This window comes from Phoenix dactylifera, chromosome 7 (assembly GCF_009389715.1).
Source record: "Phoenix dactylifera cultivar Barhee BC4 chromosome 7, palm_55x_up_171113_PBpolish2nd_filt_p, whole genome shotgun sequence".
NCBI lineage: Eukaryota > Viridiplantae > Streptophyta > Magnoliopsida > Arecales > Arecaceae > Phoenix > Phoenix dactylifera.
This window is the reverse complement of record NC_052398.1, coordinates 3,383,026-3,404,265: the sequence shown is the minus strand read 5'-3', so window position 1 is coordinate 3,404,265 and position 21,240 is coordinate 3,383,026. Positions and strand designations below refer to the sequence as shown.

Here is a 21,240-nt window from a genome sequence, read left to right as displayed (position 1 = left end):
ACAGCTCTCAAAGCAAGCAGTGAGTAATCTAACAGTGGATGCGCGCGAAGGATGGGGAATCCTTCTTTTGCGCAAAAGAGACAACCCGAAGCCGACCGGGGTATCAGACGGCTGTGTTTCCTTACTCTCCGTCACATTTAAGCACAGGCCATCATCATGTGTCCTCGCGAATAGACGGCCAGGATTCCCTTCTCGATCAATAAAATGGCCAAACCGCTTATCCCTCATCCCTTCTCCTCCGCCTCAGTCCTTGGCTCCGAAGCTTGGAAGTCGACACCCTTCGTTCCTCCTCCTCCCCTCGATCCAGTATTCGAATTTCGAGGAATGACCTTCGCCTTCCTCCCAATTTTCGCCACTTCCTATGGCCTCTCTCGCTCCGTCCTTCTCTCCATCTAGCGTCAGCGGTATTCGGAGAGGTGGCTCCATGGATCTCTGCGAAGCCTCCCACCTCTCCCCTCTCGTGGGGAAGCGAGGACTCCTCCGCTTCTCTCGACTCAGTATCCCTAGAAGGGTCCTCTCACCGTGAGTTTTCTCCTCTTCTTTCTTTTGTTGGTTGAGTTTATTGCATTTTTGTGGTCAAGAATGACGTCTTTTACCGTAGTTGAAACGAGGCAATGGAAAGACGACATTGAGCCGTATTTTCTGGATTTCTTGAGTTTTTTATTGGGCCACATGGTTTCTTTTTGGTATTCTTGAGATGGGTCATTGGAAGAATAGCCTCGATCTCTTTATTTCTTGAATTTAGTACTGTATTTGTAGCAAATATGGCTTCTTTTTACGTGTATTTGATATAGGGAAACGCAAGAAAAATATTCTGAAGCATTTTCTTTTTCTGAATTTATTGCGTAATTGATGGTCAAGATGGCTTCTTTTTTGTGTTCTTGAGATGGGTCAGGGGAAGGACAATCTTGAACTATTGTCATTCTATTTATTACTGTGCTTGGGGCAAATATGGCTTCTTTTTTGTGTATTTGATTTGGGACAATGCAAGAAAAAGAATTCTGCAGCTTTTTTTTTCTTTCTGAATTTATTGGTTTCTTTGTTGCCAAGATGGTTTCTTTTGTGCATAATTGAAAAGGGTATAGAATAAAATTTATCAACTTGCCCTAAATTTATTTTGTATGTGGCGATTTTATTTTGTTTCAATGAAATTTAAATGAGTCAAATTGAAGAACAATTTTGAGCTATCTTACCAATTTTAATGCTTTCTTCAGGGCCAAGATGCCGTCTTTTTTGTATATTTGACATAGATCAACAGAAGAACAAGCTTGAACTTTTTCCCCTTTTCTAAATATATTAGTTGTGCAAGATTTTCTGAGATAATGTATGTCAGCCATGCAAGTGGCTCTGAGTTTACATGCGTTATCCTCATACGCGTTATGTTAGCTCAATAGTGCTCCCTTTTGTTTGTTGAATTTGCCCTATTGGATGATATGTGAGCACAACACCATTAATGTTGTTACTATCTCTTCATTCATGCTTTCATAGCACAAGGAATGCCACCTTCTCTGCAGAGTTCGCAATACCTGCTTTCTGAAACCTTTTCTTTTGTTCATCTTCCAAGCAGGAAGACTGAAACAAATGTTTTATGTGCTTGGGTTAGGCATGCAGTTTCCTCTGTAGAGTACTTGGCCTTGGGTAGGAAAAAGTAGTGAAGCCAGCTCTAGATAGATTAAACAAAATTTGTTTATAATGATTAATGAGTGACTCCATCTCTAATTTTCAAATACACTATGGAGACAACTATGGTGAACAGATGTTAGACCTGATCAATGTTGCTTTCATCTGTAACCATAAGTTTTCCCTGACAATGGACTCTTATATTGGAATGATCTTTTCCCAGTGGCCTCCACTTTTAGTCTACTCTAATTGATGGAACCTCAGCCTAAGAAATCATATACTTTTGACTGATTGTTGGAGAGAGAGAGAGAGAGACAATGTGATATATGAAGTTACCAATAAATTTTATCTAGAAGCAACCTTAGACCTCTAAGCTTATCAAACCAATCTCAACTGTTCAGACTCCACCACCTACCTCACAAGTAACGTCCCAAATAAATATGAAATTTATTCGCGATAACTGCTGTTAATGTTGTTAGATATAAGTTAATACTGTTAATTTTGGATTTCATATCTTGAAACTGGGACACCGTCATAAGAGGCAAGGGATAAATGAGATACCTCATGCACGAGAGAGATGGAGAAACTGTGGTGCGAGTCTAATATATGCTAGGTAAACACAAACGTCATCTTATGAGACATAGAGAGAGAAAGATAATGCAAGTTAAATGAATCTCCAGCATATAAGGAAGCTCAGATGTAGGACCCCTCCAAAAATCCTTTCACCTCATTTTTTCCTAGAAGAGTTGTAATCTTCCAAGACCCGTTTTTCTTAAAACATAATGGCATCAATGCCTTTTACGATATGCTAAATGGTCGCCAATGATGATATAGTTCTCTTTCTCCAGTCTATTTGGTCTTGCATCTAGTGTATTTTATAGGTGGGAGTCTTTGAGATTACGATCTTGAAGCAGAGATCTGATTTTTCTTTGAGGTGGTGAGGTCTCTGTATTTATTAGAGTTGACCTGAAGCCAAGTTAAAGTAGAGTCTGAGAGATGAAGTATGATATTTGGCACATTTGTTGATTTGACAACATCAATGAGGTGAGGCAGCATCCTGAGAGTTGAGTCTTCACATGCACTTCCTCAGAATCAGTGAATTCCCTAAAGCAGCATGCTTGAACTAAGGCTGGCAAATATAACAACCTAGAGTCGTTGCCTTTAAGTATGTTACTCATGGGTAGCACCTCTAGAGGCAAGAATTTACAAATCACAACAGCAGCCATAACTGTATGGAATTTACCACCAATATTCAGGTAGCCTGTTAAAGCATTTGTCTGATTATAAAAATTTATGCTTTTTCATACGCCATACCAATGTTAGACTGTTTCTTGTATAAGTTTCACATGCGTTGATTGATCGCAAAAATATTATGGTACAGTAAATTAGCCTCTATGATATATTAAATCTATATGGGCATCTGCTTATCCTAGGGGTTTAGTTGGTCTTTCTTGCATCTACATATGCAGTTTGAGGTTTAAGTCATTGAAGTATTAATTCCTGATTTACTTTTTTTTTTTTTTTGGGGGGGGGGGGGGGTGCGGGACCTTTGCATCGCATCCAACATCCTATAATGCATGCTAAAATTCTATGTGATTTATTTTGTAGGAACCACTATCATGACCCTTCAGGATTTTTGCTTGTAGTTATGATGATTTGAAATGATGACTCTTTGGCTAATCTTAATATATGCAAATTGGTTCCTAGTCATTGGGTCTATCTTTGGATGCAATGTGCTAAACGTGTTTTTGTTGTTTCTACATAGATATAGTTGGCATTGGATGCAATCTCAAATTGATCTGAAGATTGCTCTTCATCTAAGAATCCGGTCCTCTCTTTCAAGGTCACCATTGATGTCCATGAGAAATGGTATATGCTTTACTCCACTCCCAGTTTAGTTTTTGAAAACAGTTTTACTTAAGAACCTAATAGTTGAAACTTCTAGCTAAGGTGCCGCATCTACTTTGGAATCTTAGTTCTTCTTCCACATTTATTTGCTAATGATTCTGCCCTGTTGGAACTTAAAGTATTTAAAATCACTATTTTTTTGAGATGAAACTTAGTACAAAAAGAACTGTATACTTTTGTTGAATCATACCATATTGAGGTATTATTTTTTTACTTCATACTGCCTTAATATACAAGCCAAAAGTTAAGGCCCCAATTAATTTGATGCGTGCCATGCCATGTTGGCAGACGGCATAAGCCATGTCATTTGGTGGCATAATATGAGATACTTCTATGGGGATCTGTCAAGTGCCTCTTGCAAGTGGTGACATCTAATTGTTGGCATTCATGAAATGTGAAGCTTATTGCCAAATCATGGAGTATATGTATTGTACCCAATAGATCTGTGATATGCCATAATACAGTGTTATTCCACAATATCACATGGACTTAGTTCCACAATGATTTCTGGGTTTAATAGCATGTTTTTGCAAGAGGAATACACTGTATTGGTGATGTGGCCCATATCACGTTGTTATTGGTCTCACCATAACATGCTCATATAAGATCCTGCCGCAGTATATGAGACCATCATTTTACAAGTTCTTCGCATGTTATCATGAGTATATTGCACGTGTTACATTTCAAATAAATAGCTCATTATGATGTTAGCTAGCAGAAAATGAGTAGAGGAGCATTCATCCCAAGGTGCAAATTTGTGATCCCACAACTTTGTTGTCTATCATCCTTCCAATGACTATATCATACTTTTCATTAACATGATGAGCCAATCTAGTTCTAATAGTATGTACTTTTTGTATATATGGTCATAACACGTAAGTCCTTCAATACCTTACATTTTTAATATTTTCATTTCCTTGTTCCTCACCCTGCATTTGCTCTTGCACTCGGTCCTGATTTAGGTAACTCACATATTCATCTAACTAGCTGTACTTAGAAACTATCTATATTTTGTTATATGCAATTGACATGTGAGATGGAAAAGATAGTCTTTCTTGCCTCATCATCCAAAATCTTGAGTATAGAATTATCTTGGAAATAACCGACTCCTGTCAAATATGTATTTTTATATGTATTCTACCAATCATCAAGCCACTATGATGCTTGATGACTGGTCTTGTAATGTGGCTTCTAGAATTGATGGTTTTCTTTTCCTCCTTTTCCTTTTCCTTCCTTTTTTTTTTCAGGTGACTCAGCTTTAACATGTAAAGGATTGTGTAAGGTACTTTGGAATCTTGAAGCTGATATAGCAGATGACTACCTCATCTTCATTACAGGGGATCCGGTAACCTTAGGCTGCTGGGAACCAGAGATGGCAATTCTCTTGTCTCCCTGCACAGAATGTGCCAACTTATGGAAGACTGAGATAACGGTATTTTCATACAAACCAACAGGCTGCATTCAGTCCTTTCTTTGGAAGTGAAATTCTAAATCATCATGGAATTGTTCGTTTTTCCTTTAGAATTTCACTATAGATAATATCGCTTATGGTTTAGTAATTTGACTAAGAAAGATGATGAACATTTAAGTTTAGAGAAAGGCATCCCCTACTGTCTATCGTCACTCGGTACTCATCTGATATGTCTACCTTGAATTTTTGGATGTTATCAAAGGTTTTGGTTGTCTGTGAACATAAAAATAACTTTTTTTCATTTTCTTTTTGAGAACTAGGAAAAGAGGAGGCCCGGCCAAAATTAGGGTGAGGGCAGCATCCAACACCATGTGACTTTACTAACTGACCAGTTGGCTATGAACATAAAAATACTTCAAGCAAATGAAAAATCAAATCATCTATCATTTATTGCTCGTAAACCATTTTCATCTTTTCTTGTATGGTGACCTTGATACCACCATTCATCTTCACAAAGCCAAATCTAGTTCTCAAATGTTAATCTTATATGGTGCATGCAACTTGATGTTGCCTATATCCGTCGACATTAAAGTAAATTTGTTTTCTTTAAACACATTAAGTATGCAAAATCTCATTGTATGCTCTTATCATTTGTCACCATGCACTCATTAACTGGTTCATTCTTTTCAGTTACACCACTTGTATTAAGGCTTCAACTACTCCAGGTTCTTAAGGACTGTCAAGCTAAAACTGATTACTTACTACCCAGATGTTTCAACTTTTCTAAACTAAGAAGATGAAGGAAAAAGTAACCTGTGCTTTCACTTCATGCTGCCTGCTAAATATTTAGGACCTGATTTTTGGATAATTATTTTTCTAGGAAAAAGACATATACTGTGACACTTCTCTATCAATACGAGAAACGACAATTATTCTATCTCTTCCTATGTTTCCTAGATGAAGATCATGTACTTAATTTTTTGATTAAATTGATAAATTTTTATACTACAGGATGGAGCCTACAGGAAAACTTATTGATATGTATTCATAGTTCTGCCACCTATACATCTTATTGCATTGCTTAATATGGTTGGTGAAGCTTCTATCACCTTTTCATGGAGTTTATTCATGGGTCATATTAATTACTTAAATTTTTATGAAGTTTTATGTACAAAAGTATTTGTCTGAATGCTTAGATTGCTGTAACTCTCAGGTACCTTGTGGTATTCATTTCAAGTACAATTATTTCATAAGAGAGGAGAAAAAGCCCTCTTGTGATCTTATTTGGAGGCCAGGGCCTGAATTTTCCATGTCAGTACCTTTTGTTGGCAAAGAAAATGATGTGATTGTGGTTAGAGATTCTTGGATGAGAACCAGAATACAGAGGCTGCCGGTTCCCTCATGGGGATCATGGATGGTGGACATAAACCTTCCTCAAAATCATCTTAAGCCTGCACACCGCAGAGCTTTGTCTACAGGTAATTTAATCTTTTGGTGTATTCATGCATTACTTGAGTTCTTTCATGGTGCTGAACACTTAAATGCTTCCAGTGGATTGACAGGCAGGCGTGAGATATTGAGAAGTCATAATGGTGTTCCCTTACAGAGGAAACAGTCCTCAGTTGATTGTTTGCCTGAGGAAAATTATAAGCTTGTAGAGAAGAACGTGAAATCAAATGTTGGAAATGGAAAAAATTTGTCTGAAAGGGACCAGCCTGTTGAGGAGCCTTGGTTACGTCAATCTATACTTGTCTCCATGATGCATTTTGTTGGACTTGATGAAGCATCTGATCAAGATAAAGTGCACAAAAAAGACTTTCCGGGAAGGTTTTCTGATGCAGAAGTACTAGCACCAGAAGATGAGCACAAGGTAGTCCATGCCGAGGAACCTGCTTCCACTGTCATACTAATTAACTCCTCTGTGTGTACCGTGCAAAGAATTGCTGTATTGGAAGATGGGAAACTTGTCGAGTTATTACTTGAACCAGTAAAAAATAATGTACAGTGTGATAGTATCTACTTAGGTGTTGTTACAAAACTTGTTCCTCATATGGGTGGTGCATTTGTAGATATTGGGATTTCTCGGCCTTCCCTTATGGGCATGAAGCATAACAGAGAACCATTTGTATATCCTCCATTCGATCATCAAGTGAGGGGCGAGTCTGTCAATGGTTCTTCAAAACCAAAAGAGTATTTTGACACCCATGTGATTGACCGGTCTTTGTATGACGATGACGATGACGATGACAATGATGATGACGATTATGATATGACTGATGAATTCTTGGAGGTAGACCATCGGGATGACACATTACAACTCATGCATGAGGACATTGACGAAAATGAAATAGAAGATGACATGGATGTCCCTGAAGCTGTTAAAATGAACATAAATAAGGGTGCTAGTGGTTATAAAGGTCTTGAAACTGCTTTTGAAGAAAATTATGAAGAAAATGGAAATCATATAGGATATGGATATGTTGAAGATATCCTCCCATCAGGAACAGAAATCTCCAAGGATTCTACTCTGTCATTTCCAAGAGAACAAGATCTGAAGGATCCTGATGATACATTTACTGATGAAAACAAATGGTCTCATGTTCGTAAAGGAACAAAAGTTATAGTTCAAGTGGTTAAAGAAGGGTTAGGGACAAAAGGTCCAGCTCTTAGTGCTTATCCAAGTCTAAGAAGCAGATTTTGGGTATGTATGATGTTTGCTCTATACATATATCACTTGGTTTGTCATAATAAATGCTTTGGATATATTGCTTGTACTGAATATCCTGCTGTAATTTCACAAACTCTTGAGGACATGTTTTCTTTTGATTAGTATTCCTGATAAAACTGCATACTGATCTTAAAACAACATATACACACCTGATAGTTTTGCCTATAGCTGCTTAAGGAATCCATATTTCATTAAATTGCAACTGGGAGATCCTGATGACCCGACAAAGGTCCAGATATGGATACTATAAGTAACCTGCAGAGTGAGATTATGCATTTTATTAGTTGGCTTTGCATATTCCAAGTATTTCCTGTGGAATTATGATATAAAATGTACACAGAAAGATATCTATCTTAATAGTACCTTTATTAAATCCTTAAGTATGTTGATATTTGATTGGAAGCAATATATTCACTCAGTCATCCATCATAGGTTCACTAAACTTCCTTAAGTTATAGCCCTTTGAGCTGACTCGGTCAGTTTCTGTTTAATTGTGCATAGGTTGCTCAAATTATATGCAGATCAGATGTTTAATTGCTTAAAGTTTAAGAATAACTTGAAGCTAATGCCCTCCTATTCTGCAATAAGGAGTCAATTAGAAGTTTGCCTTTGCTTTGGTATTGCAGATATTGATAACTCGCTTTAATAGAATTGGAGTGTCAAAGAAGATCAAGGGGTTTGAGCGGACGCGCTTAAAAGTTATTGCAAAATCACTGCAACCCCCAGGTTTTGGTTTAACTGTACGAACAGTTGCTGCTGGACATTCACTGGAGGAACTGCAGAAGGACCTGGATGGGCTACTCTCTACCTGGAAAGGCATAGTTGAACAGGCAAAATCTGTTGCATTAGCTGCCCAGGAAGGGGTAGAAGGTGCAGTTCCTGTAATGTTGCACAAGGCAATGGGTCAGACTCTGTCTGTTGTGCAAGATTATTTTAGTGAGAATGTGAGTTACCTCTCTTTATCCATGTAACTGTTTGAAGGAGATTTACTTATTCATCTTCTTTACTCGCTCCTGCAGTTATCATCTGCTCACAATTTTACTTTCTGAAGAGTTATTTTTATTTATCTCAGGTCAAGAGCATGGTTGTTGACTCTCCTCGAACTTATCATGAGGTCATGCGGTCTGCTAAGCAAATATTTTTAATTCTGACAATTGGTTCATACATGGGGATATCCGCCTAGATATATATGATATCCTGATCAGTTTGTGATCATATGTGAAAATATATTGTGCACTTTGTTTATGTAGGTTATTTATGAGAGATTGAATATAATGGTATATTTATATTCCTTTGTTACTGCAATAACAAATTTCTTTGACCTTTGCTTTTTGTCTTCAGATTACCAGCTATCTTCAGGAAATTGCACCTGACCTCTGTGACCGGGTTGAATTGTATGGTAAAAGAACACCCATTTTTGATGAATACAACATTGAGGAGGAGATAAATAACATTCTCAGTAAAAGGTAAAAATTAGCATTACATCATTTTCTCAGACTAGGCATCTTAAAGGTTGCTTGTTAGTTCTTTGCCTGTTAACTAATCCAAGATTGACAATCTTTTACTGATGATACTTCTTGACTTCCTTTAGTTTAATTTTAAACAGAACATAAACCATTACTCAGATGCTCTGTGTGTCTCTGTATCTGATCCTGATTTTGTTTCTGGGTATACATTGATGGTGCAATTACCTCAATCCTTATGTTTCTTCATATAAGATGCACCTTCAATCTAACCTCTTCTGAAGTTATGTCAGAATTCTTATTATTAATATCTTCATGTATAATTGGCCTACCTTTGTGGAATTTATGAAATGCTGACATCTGTTTTGACTGCTTTTACTCAAGAAATTCTGTTGCTTAACATGCCAACTGGAGCAAGAAATGACAAACTTCTCTCTGGTGCAGCACTTGGATGAAGAAATTGTTATACCTAGCCTGAGTCTCCTGCAGAAGTGGCTAGACTCCACCTTAGTTCAGAATGATGGCAATGTTTGTAGGAGCTAAGCAACAAAGTCATATAATGTTGTTTTTTATGGGGAAAAAACTGGACTTAATAAAACACCTATGGTGAGATCATAAGCAAGATAACTATGCAAACATTATTTTGTTTTGTTCTGATCAGGATTTTAATTGAACTTTGTGGCAACTCCTTTGGAAATCCTGAACTCACTGATATCAGCTTAATGAGAGCTGCTAGTGGCACAGTGCATGTAGTCCACCTTTTGCTTCTGTAACATTTGGATGGAAGACACTGGAGAAAGTCAAGTTTTTTAAAGACCAAAATCCTGGTCATCTCCATAAGGGACCAATTTCAAGATGAACCAATATCTTGGTTTATCTTGGTCAATATTGTTGGCAAAAAGTCATTTTACTACCAATATTTTATAAACCAAAGTATTGTGAGATACTGGCTGATGTATGTCATCTGAGATTGGAAATCAACTTCAACTCTCAATCTTTTCAGTAATACCTATATTTGATGAATTGTATAGGTCACTGTAATATTGTTTAGTTGTTTGTATAATAAGTTAAAAATCACAACATAATTTTTCAAAAATAAAATTAAGTGTTAACACTAAGCAATCATGTTAAAATTATACTGATGATTGTAATAGTGTAACTAATATAACTTAGAATAAGATATCATCAATGCAATAAATCGTACAAATAGTGAAATTAATCAACTTTTGAGATATATGTAGAAGTAGACTAGGATCCGATCAACTGGTTTGAACTTGGCTCCAATCAGGTGAAATCAACCGATGGGGGTCCAAGATGTGATCTGCTCTCTTTAAATTGCTTATTGGCCAAAAATCACGTAAACCTCTAGCTATGCATCGAGTGATAAAAAATGGGCATTATATCATGCTATTTAAAATGTCCATTTTTAACTGCTTGATCCATAGGCTAGGGGTTCCAAGTTACATGATTTTTAATTGGCAAGCATTTTAGAGGCACTAAATCATATTCATTGGTTTGGATCATCATTGTCAAATCGATTTCATTTGATAGGATCCAACTTCAAATCTGTCAATTAGAGCTTAGTTCACCTCTCTCTCTCTCTCTCTCTCTCTCTCTCTCTCTCTCTCTATATATATATATATATATATATATATATATATATATATATAATATTTACTTTATAGCATCATAACATGTTTTGCAATAATATTTTTTTTTAAAAAGTTGTTTTCATATGATCGATCTTAATCTGACAAGACAACCAAAGCCATCATATATACTTAAATTGTTTAAATATATTTATTCTTCTTTTGTCGTGTTATTTTATTCACTTTCTGTATATAATAACTATCATGGTATATATTTTCTTCTCATCTGAAAAAAGCAAAATTACAATAAAGAAATAAATATGCTATGATTCCATCTCAGCTGGGATATCTTGATATCATATATCTTGGTCATCTTGGCTGAGTTATTGTTATAACGACTTTAGAAATGTTTGAAAATTACGAACTTTTTTTTCACCTATCTTGGCTTATACATCAAAATTATTGGTCGATATTATCATCATATCAGTTTGTTCTTGGCTGAGATTTTAGTTAATGTGGTAAAATGACTGCTATATTAATCTTGTATCAGGCAGTATATATCTGGTTATATTTCTTTTATATTGGCCAAAATAATGAGGACTGGTATTTTAGATACATCATGTTGGTGGTGCGTGCTATAGAGACAAACTGAAATCTGGGCCAAGGTGAAAACCTTGGGTGCGGTGAAAGTCCGTCCATAAACATTTCCAGTGTATGTGTTGATACTAAAAGGGAAACTGAAAAATGTTATCTCTTGGGCAAAAGTGAGACAGTAGTAATGACTATGAGGACTTACAAATTTAGAGATTCTACCTAAGATGTTGGCAACATTTATAAGTCAGCCAATAGTTGTGGCAGAGATGCTCATGTGGGAAGGCAGTGGGAAGTGTTTTTGTACGTTTATGCTCTTTTCTCTCTATTTCTTCAATTATGTTCTTAGGTTGCTGTATTTTTTTTTTTTTAAGTTCTATAAATAAATTCTTGCATGTCAAAAGATTTAAAAGAAAAAAGGCTGGTCTACCGATTCGTGTCATAATATTCTTTGATGTTCATTATGTCCTTTTCTTGTAGGGTCCCACTCTCTAATGGAGGTTCTCTAGTGATCGAACAGACTGAGGCTTTGGTTTCTATCGACGTTAATGGGGGCCACAGTATGCTAGGACAAGGGACCTCTCAAGAGAAAGCTATTCTAGATGTCAATCTTGCAGCTGCAAAACAAGTATGTTAGAAGCCCAACTTTGGTCTCCACTTCAAAAAATCATGTAAGACCATTGGCATGCTGTCCAGTTATAAACTAATGCATATGATTCTCAAAACTCTTTGGAATATAAATTTGTGATGCTGTTTGATCAATGAGCAAGCAAGACTCAGTTGAAATTGTATTACATGGTGATTCCACTGACTAATGATTTTATCGGAAAATGTTACACAAAGCTAATTGTTCTGCAGTATGGGTAGAGTTATTTATTTTAGTTTGTGTTAATCCTGAACCATTCATATATATGACAATCGAGTGGAAGAATTGAAAGCAACTGTAAATTGAAATCCATTCAAGTCTCACAAATGCACTGTCTGTCATAAATATGCAGGTTTAGTTGTAAATGCATTTTAGTTTTTACATGCATGTCCACTTTCATCACTCTTGACAAGTTATCTTGATATTTGGAAATATTGAACTGGATGTTATTACATTCATGTGCATATTGCTCCACTGTTATGAGTTTTATTAGAGGACAGTCAGCATTTTTAAATGATTTTCAGAATATCATTAAAAGCATATGCATGTCATCTTTTTCATGCAACAGATGAGTTGTAAGGAAAATTATCACATGATATAGCCTTATGAAGAGGCATTATTAATTCATAATAGTTGACAAACATTTTCCTGTCAAAATTGTACCCCCCCCCCCCCCCTCTCTCTCTCCTCAAATATGTCTAAAGGGCTTGGAACTTCAATGTTAGCTGCAGTGGCTACATTTCAGACTCTACGAGAACAGAGTGCCTGTGGTCATGTCATGAGGCAACTGATCGGTTCCTTGTGCCATCTCATAATACCTTATCACAAAAAAAGAAAAATCCACTAACTTGACTTCCTAAAGCAACATATTGCATGGAGTTTTAGCTAGAACATGTGGGACTAAATCAGCAAGAATAGTAGTATATTCTGTTCTTAAGAACTAGGATGGGAGGAAGCTCAGGCAAAATTGGGCAAGGGTAGAATCAACACCCGTTGGCTTTACCAACTGAGCCAATTGGCACCTGAAGAAACGTAGTGTATGCTTAGAAGGCTCATAGATTGCTAATGTTCTTTTTTTTCTTGTGATAGAAAGTTATTCTCACTGAGGTGGTCTGATATTGTGGAGAAAGCTGAGTCTCTAGTATTACTAACTTGTTTCTCTTATGTGGATATGCAGCCATCCTGGTTTGCCATAGTTGGCCTGACTTATCATGACATGCATGATGGATTTAGATTTCCTTAGCGATCAAAATCTAAATTAAATAAATCTAGCTTGTAGTATGTGACAGCTGAGTCGAAATAATCAGATCATCGCTGCACATGTCATCAGATAATTGCTATACGTAGTCACATGGACTGTCCGGATCAATTTCTGTTTGCCTTTGCGTGTGTTTGTGGAAATGGATCAATCATCAGTCCTTAGAGAGAGGAGAACACACACACACACAGAGAGAGAGAGAGAGAGAGAGAGAGAGAGAGAGAGAGAGAGAGAAGGGGAGGGGGGGAGGATTGGCCATATTGAGTAAACACATCTAGCTAAGAATTATCAATGAAGTCTATATATACTCATAAAGTCTCTAAATACTGTAAAAGGTATGGAAATGTAAAGAAGTCTATATTCAAAAGAATCTTTTCAAAATCATGCCACTCTTTTCCATCAATGATAGGAGTCATTCCAAATGTATAAGCAGGAGCATTCATGCCAATAAGAGCGAACTAACATAGTGATTTAATCAAAAACTGAGCCCTGAAGAGACTCCACGGAATCCAAAATGTTTCAAAAAGTGATCCAATTCTTACCGTGTAATAGATGCAAAAACTCCACCAGTTCATCTTTTTATAAACAATATTCAGAAGGTTAAAGCCCTTAGATTCAGATTCTCAGTGGTCAGCATTTGAGAAGCAGTCCAGTCAAATTGAACAGCTTGCATGTGGAAGACTTAAACCTTTCAGATTCTCAGCGGTCAGCATTTGACTTTTTCCCCTTTTTTCCCCCAATTTTGTGTATAATGCGAATAACTATGGAAATTAAGCGGAAAAAATTCACTTGCTTGGCACCTTAGAATTAGAACCTGGAGTGCTGGTTCTGAACAGAACTTACTAAATATTAAATTTTGTTCGTTTCAGATTGCACGGGAGATACGCCTAAGAGATATTGGAGGCATCATTGTTGTGGATTTTATAGATATGGCTGATGACTGTAAGTATAAAGATATTAGGTGACCATTTTTCAATATATGTTTATTATCATCTATAATAGCTAAAATTAGGTCTTTTTCCTTCCAATAGCATATGCTAGAGAATATGATTATGTCTGCATGTATTTTAGTTAACAATTTGAACTAAGCATCAAAATGTTGGACATCTTATGGTACTAGGTTTCCTGCATGGTACTATCACAGATTGCAAAATCTCTGTGGTATAGATTTTGTTTTCATCTAATAACACAGTACCTTAGAGATTTTGTCTATCAAAAGTTCATCTCCTTTACTTACGACCAGTGTTTTAAAAGGCAGCTACGGTATGCAGGTGGTCAATGGACCATATAGTGCTTACACAGCATGCGGGCTGCATATGCAGGTGCATGTGCACTATGCAGCTATTGCTTACCTATTCAAAAATAAATATAATATATTAAATGCAATGATTAGAACAACAATGATAGTGATATTGTTTTGGAGCAATATTATAACGGTGATAGAATATTGTTTTTGTATCTAATACCTAATAGCAATAGCTATAGCATAGTCAACGTTTAACATTATTAGTACTGATATTAGACCCATCTAAAACCCACATTGAACCTCCATCAGCTTAAATCGGCTTCATTGCATGGGCCTGCATGAGTAGGCTGCATATGTGTCTGAAAATGCTAAGAGGGCTCACATAGGCGGCCATACAATGCTAAGTGGGCTGCATACGTGATCACAAAGTGGTAGGTGAGGTCCCTTCTCGGTCCATATGTGATATGAGAGCATATAGTAACTCCTTATAGAGCGGTGCCGTCTACGGACCGCATCTGCGTATATGAGTGCATAAATGGCTGCACGGAGTGCAATTTAAAATACTATGTACAATAACATCAAAAGAGATTTAATCACTTTGCTTAAAGAAAGCTTAACATTATGCTTCTTTGCCAACCTTTCTTTTTGTGTTTCCTTTTTTCTACTCTTCAACATGGGATGGCATTTACCGTCATACACTCACTTATGGATGACATTTGGAGGGACACAGTCATGGTTACTTGATGTTCTAGCATTAACGTGTACTGTTTAGGTGATAGGGTGGAGGACAAGTATTTCAAACAATGAGAGAAGATTAGTCAAAGCTTTGGACAAACTAAAAAGTGAGCTTAGTTAGTCGTCAGTAGCTAAAGTATAAATTGGTTTGTATCTATTTGTGACTTTTGTGAAAAGCATGGATACTTAAGCCTAGAGATTAAGCTGGATAAAACTTAGTTGTAGGTGGATTGACACAAATGATACTTACCTTTTCGAGTGAGTCATTGTAATGTGGACTCTTCCGACACTAATATTAAAATACATAACTCAAGCCTTCTTTTGATGCTTGGTTTAACAACCTAGAATGCTCTGGTAGGACTAGTAAATCATAGAAATATGCAAGTGGGAATTACTGAATTAATGCAATTGGAGAATTGATATTGCTGGATGGATGGTTGTAGTCAGTCCTTTGGCAATTAATGGATGTGGTGAAAGAATGGTTTAGCCTCTTTAAGGGATTATAGATCATCTTTAAATATATTGGAGGTGTACGAATTAAATGTTGTTGTAGTAGCTGGCAAGTCATAAACATAAGCTGCTTATTAGTAGAGTACGACATGAGAAGGAAATTGTAAATAACTGGATTGTTAATTTGGGTTCTTTCGTAGGTCTTATAGTGGTTATGTATCTAACTTTTCGTCTTTTAATTGCATGTGACTTTCAAGTAATTCCATACTTCCTATCAATTAATGGCTATTAAGTTTGGAAAACCAATTAGTTTACAGATAAGTCATAGATCATAGATGTACGACTATTAATATGTTGAGACTGCAGCAAAAGCTTACATGTTGGTTTTTGAATTCATAGTTTAATGTTCTGGAGAATTATTACTTTACAATGGTATCTGCTTTATTTTGTACTGATGCAACATAATTTGCTATTTCACAAGATTTACCAAGTTCCATTATGATTTTTTAATGCTTCTTGATGATAGTGATTGCACAATTCTTGGCCATGTGGTTTACAAGTTTCTAAAAGCTGCCAACACTAAATTTAAGGGCTGAATTCTCATTTGCCCTTGTAATCCATTTTGTGGCTTCCTTTTCCTGAGTCTTTTTTGTAGCAATTTATGCCATGTTATGCCCCTTAAAAAGATATCTTTCTCCTATTAAAATATTTTAGTCCATTCAAAAGATTGTTTTATCTTTTATTTTTCCCAGCAAATAGAAGGCTAGTCTATGAAGAAATGAAGAAGGCAACTGAGAGGGACAGATCGACAGTGAGAGTCAGCGAGTTGTCCAAGCTTGGATTGATGGAAATTACAAGAAAAAGGGTATGCATTTTTACTAAACACACATGCTCGCTTTTTCTTTGCTCAGCACATTCAACTTGAAAAGATTATTCAAGGCTACTTTTGTGACTTTGCAATGAGATTTAGACTTATGGCAAAAATAAGTAACGGCAACTTCCATTAATTATTGAGTTAATTAATGCACTGATATTTTTAAATATAAAATGAGATTTTTTTGCATTTTCTGGTGGTAAATATATGGTTATGAGTTATCACTATTCAACATATATGAATGTTTGTGCATTATGTGCTGTTATGCACATCGGTCATAATCCCAGCATCCCATAATGCAATCCTTGGCTTCTCCTTGACTACTCATTTATGCCTCAAAGTAAATTAACAGCTGCTGTTTAAATTTACGTCTTTCTTGCTTGTTTAGCTTTTTTATCAATTTCATATTGTGGAAAATGAATGTAGCTTATAACATGAACGAACAGGTTCCTAAGGCTAACAGCAAATAGTTTGGATAAGGTTCCACCGAAGAAAAAGAAGTGTAGATAAGGATTCTTGTTGAAGCTGTTTTGTACCTATTGAATCATGGAGTTGATAAACATGCACTAACTAATGGTCCTTTGCAGGTTCGCCCAAGTGTTACATTCATGATCAGTGAACCGTGCTCTAGCTGTCATGCTACAGGACGCGTGGAAGCATTAGAGACATCATTTTCAAAGATTGAGCGTGAAATTTGCCGCTTGCTTGTGAGCAAAATCCTTCCATGCCTCCTTCTCCCCCAATGATTTCACTTCCTTTATATTGTCTTAGTATTATGTGATGATGCATGCGGTTACAGACTTAGAGTGAGATTTGATGAAGGATAACAAGGAGAGTTTTGATCATTTATGAGGGGTTTGGTTATGGGTCAATTGGTGAACCCTGATGATGGAATCACAGAAGATTTTTGTTTCAATCTTTCATAATAAATTGGATAGTTACATAATAGGTATTTATAATTGTTGAGATAATATTTTTTTCTTTTCTTTTCTTTTTCACTCTTTGGGATTCCTTATTAGAATTCCCAGATTTCAGTAATGCACTCCTGTTCTGTTTACACTTTCTGAAAACCTTTTGTAGAGTGAAACCTAATGGCAATAGACCTATCAGAATAGGTTGCAAACTAATAAATTCCGTTCTTCTCAATGGGATAATGTGAAGATTTTTCTTTAATGGGTAGTCAATTTAGTTTCCTGCTTAGGCAGTCTACATTATGTAAAAGTTGGGATACTGAATTTTTTGGCTAGCATATTGCTTCAATCCTGGCTTTTATGACCTGTATAAATTCTTCTTTAATCTCCTCTATACTTTATGTGGAGGAAACCAAGTTCTAGAATAAATATTTTGGAGGCCTCAGTAAAAGAATTCCATAACCACCATGGGGGACTCATCTCGATGGTTTATAGAGAAAGTCTAATGCTTCTCTTGTAAGGTGCATCCAGGATTTTGAATTTGTGTGGTTTCAAGAGCCGAAAAAAACATGAAAGATGGTCCAAAATGGGCTTGATGATGGTGACATGCCCAAATGGAAAATCAATAGGATGATGAAACTTAAATAGGGGGCTTGCTTGAAAGAGACAAGCAGGATTTGGTGGAGCCCAGTATGTTATCAATATTAAAAAATTGCTACCCCTGCTTGATATGTTATTAATATGTACTTCTTTATTATTAGTATCATTTGTGGTATTGAAGTTCATACAAAACTTAAAAGCATTTTATGGTGTTTTAGGTATTAGCATATTGGTTCCTTATTTTGATTATCCTGTAAAGTCAAATCATTGTGCTAGATTTAAATCTAAAATTGCAATAGCAATAAATCTAAGATAATTTTAGTCATTACTCTTCCTTTTTTGATGTTTCCATGCATAGTCGTAATTCAGTTCACTGTATCAGGCTGTCTCAAATCAGAGGCCAGACCATGAAAATCCAAAATCTTGGCCAAGGTTTGTGCTAAGGGTGGACCGTTACATGTGCAACTACCTGACATCAGGGAAGCGAACAAAACTGGCAGTGTTGAGTAGTTCTCTTAAAGTTTGGATTCTACTAAAGGTATGGCCTATCTCTCTCTCTCTCTCTCTCTCAAGTTGATAATTGCTACACTTCAGAATAAGACAGACCAATCATATATATATAAAGAAAGATTGGAAGGAAGGGTTATTCCATATTTAACTGGAAGGGCTAATTTCTCCCAGAAATCTTTGAATATTTTAATATTTGTATTGTTATGATACTGATGCACGAGTTTACCCAATGATTTTATTTTGCTAATGGTTTCATCATAGCTTATTTGCTTAAAAGTGGTATTGATTTCAGGTAGCTAGAGGATTTTCTCGAGGAACATATGAGGTGAAACCATTTGCCGAGGACAAGGCAAATGATGAGCAGCAAGTTGCTATCTCCAGATTACGGCCTACTGAAGCTAGAACTTACATTCCAAGTAGCAAACTCACTCTCTTTCCTGTTAAGAAATGGAAGACTCGAGGGAAATGAAAGGTAAACTAGACCGGTGGGCTTGGCTTGATCCAGCTGGTCTTCTTTTTGATCTATTTAATTTTGCACTGGTTCACCTCACTGTTTTCAATTTCAATCTTTGCTCCTTCCAACTTGAAGCACGATTTCTGTTGGGCCTTCTTTTTAATTTTAAGAACTAGGACTGGTGGAAGCCTGCTGAGTATTGGAAGGAGTGTGGGACTGAACTGAGCTTGCTTGTATCGACACAAAGGACCAAAGCCACTTGGCAGCTCCTTATATATCTGGGGGCACTGTTGTACCAATTGTTTGTATGCCCTAAGAAATTTTCTCCTTGAAAGATCCATTAATGGCTCGAGATGTCTTGGTAGTTTACGGAAGAATATGTGGAAATCCAATCATCCTTGTTTAGCTGGACTATCATATATGGGAATATAAAGCCTTTCTCCAACTAGAGACCAAATTTTTGTTGGAATTTTTCATCACTAAACTGGATTGATTCTTTTTTCCTTTCTTCTGACCTGATTAAAATTTTAAAATAATATATTTGCCCTTTCCTACACCCTCAAGGGAATGACCAGGTCTTTTGGTGGGTATATAGACTTGTTAGTGAAGTGCAACTGAAACTGTCGTCTTGAAGGTAAGACGCGCATATGACACTGTGTGTCGGGGGTGTATGTAGGAAGTAAAGCCAGCTTGGTATAATATATTAATGTCAGGCCACTGGGGTCTGGGTGAGAGATCTTTTTCCTTCCACCTTGCATTTTTTTTTTTATTGTCTAAAATATGACTATTTGGGCAAAGACATGGCCTGCTAATTTAAGCACTAGATCTAGAGTGAACTCCAGGTCTGCTTGCATGCTGCTGCTCTGTAACTTTGCTGTCATATTTGTCTTTTGCTGCACTGTATCCTTTTCAGGTTGGTATGATGATAAAAAGGAGGCAATCGAAACACTGATAAACGTTTGTTTTGTTTGAACCAATCAGTTGTTGGATTGGCTTGCCTCCTTCACTTTTAACACTTCAAAACTAAGGACCTTCTTAAGGGAAAAGATTCGAAGATAATTATTAATTTCTGTAATAAAGCTTTTCTTCCCAGTTTTTGCAAATGATTGGACCGTCCAAATCTTGTTACAATTTGATTCCCCACTTTTGTCTTCTTCTTATGATATGACCCGATTTGGTCGATTAAAGTGAGGAGTTTTATTGCCTTATTATTATTTTTTATTTTAAATCTCGAGTGTGTGGGGTGTTTGCGTGGAGCCTTCTACCCTGCGGTCGGAGGCAAGCAGATGGAGGATCATCTTTTTCCTAGTCTGACTTGAACCGCACCCGAGAGATATAAACCAAGCATTCATTTTGATGTGCTACAGTTTTATTCCGGCTGGCGAACTTCTGAGGCAAATCCTTTTTGTCGGGGTGAGGAGATTTTAAGGACATGCGACAAATAAAAGGGTTTCTATCTCCGTAGTGCTTTGATCGTGTCAGTGGCACTGATATCAAGAAGGATTTCATCTCCTAGTAATGTATGGGTGCCTGCACTTACAAAGCAATTGTGGGGTCTCTTATCCACGATGAAATTATCATTACAATGTTTTGGGTGGTTCTATATACACCCCCCCTATTGCTCAGGACACCCCCCAAAAATTAAAAAAAAATTAAATACTCTCTACACCCCCCCATTTGCTAAGGACACCCCTAAAAAATTAACAATTCCTAAATTACCCCCCACCCTTCCCACCCCCTCACCTAAATTGCTCTCTACACCCCCAAACCCCCCCCCCACCCCGCTCTTCCCCTCCAAAACACCCGCCGGCTTCTCCCTTCCGCCCAAAAAACCTCGCCTCAAGCACCTCTCCGGCCATCTCCCGAGCAACGAGCACCTCGCCGGCGGAGGAGGAGGGGGGAGGCGGAGGAGGAGGACGGGGAGGCGGAGGGGGAGGTGGGGGATGGGGAGGAGGAGGAAGAAGGACGGGGAGGTGGGGGAAGAGGGTGAGAGGAGGTGGCGGAGGAGGAGGGGGGAGGTGGGGGATGAGGAGGAGGAGGAAGGAGGACGGGGAGGTGGGGGAAGAGGGTGGGAGGAGGTGGCGGAGGAGGAGGGGGGAGGCGGAGGAGGAGGACGGGGAGGTGGAGGGGGAGGTGGAGGGGGAGGACGGGGAGGTGGAGGGGAGGAGGGGGGGAGGTGGAGGGGAGGAAGGAGGACGGGGAGGTGGGGGATGGGGAGGAGGAGGAAGGAGGACGGGGAGGTGGGG

The 21,240-nt window shown here is 37.3% G+C and overlaps 1 protein-coding gene across 3 annotated transcripts; it reads left to right on the top strand.

The window, feature by feature from the left end:
• Positions 1 to 233: 233 nt before the first annotated feature.
• Positions 234 to 19,444, top strand: LOC103702373 (ribonuclease E/G-like protein, chloroplastic). 3 transcript variants are annotated; one of them, XM_026802717.2, is made up of 15 exons: positions 361 to 522; positions 3,386 to 3,489; positions 4,776 to 4,960; positions 5,951 to 6,028; positions 6,153 to 6,417; positions 6,502 to 7,640; positions 8,294 to 8,611; positions 8,740 to 8,781; positions 9,009 to 9,133; positions 11,791 to 11,938; positions 14,084 to 14,156; positions 16,398 to 16,510; positions 17,107 to 17,226; positions 18,413 to 18,568; positions 18,833 to 19,444. In XM_026802717.2, exons 4-15 carry the CDS (start codon positions 6,026 to 6,028, stop codon positions 19,007 to 19,009), a joined length of 2,679 nt encoding a protein of 892 aa, XP_026658518.2. In that variant the 5' UTR covers positions 361 to 522; positions 3,386 to 3,489; positions 4,776 to 4,960; positions 5,951 to 6,025; the 3' UTR covers positions 19,010 to 19,444. The 3 variants fall into 3 exon arrangements, 2 of the variants coding, with proteins under 2 accessions (XP_008783004.2, XP_026658518.2); XM_008784782.3 differs by lacking the exon at positions 5,951 to 6,028 and having other exon boundaries at positions 234 to 522; XR_005512446.1 differs by lacking the exons at positions 5,951 to 6,028; positions 14,084 to 14,156 and having other exon boundaries at positions 234 to 522.
• The last annotated feature ends 1,796 nt before the right edge of the window (positions 19,445 to 21,240 follow it).

Excerpts from the sequence above, each read along its gene's own strand:
- LOC103702373 (XM_008784782.3), top strand. The coding sequence starts at position 362 with ATGGCCTCTCTCGCTCCGTCCTTCTCTCCATCTAGCGTCAGCGGTATT. Across the intron at positions 6,418-6,501 it reads CCGCAGAGCTTTGTCTACAG|GCAGGCGTGAGATATTGAGA; the intron begins GTAATTTAATCT and ends GTGGATTGACAG. Across the intron at positions 17,227-18,412 it reads GTGAAATTTGCCGCTTGCTT|GCTGTCTCAAATCAGAGGCC; the intron begins GTGAGCAAAATC and ends TCACTGTATCAG.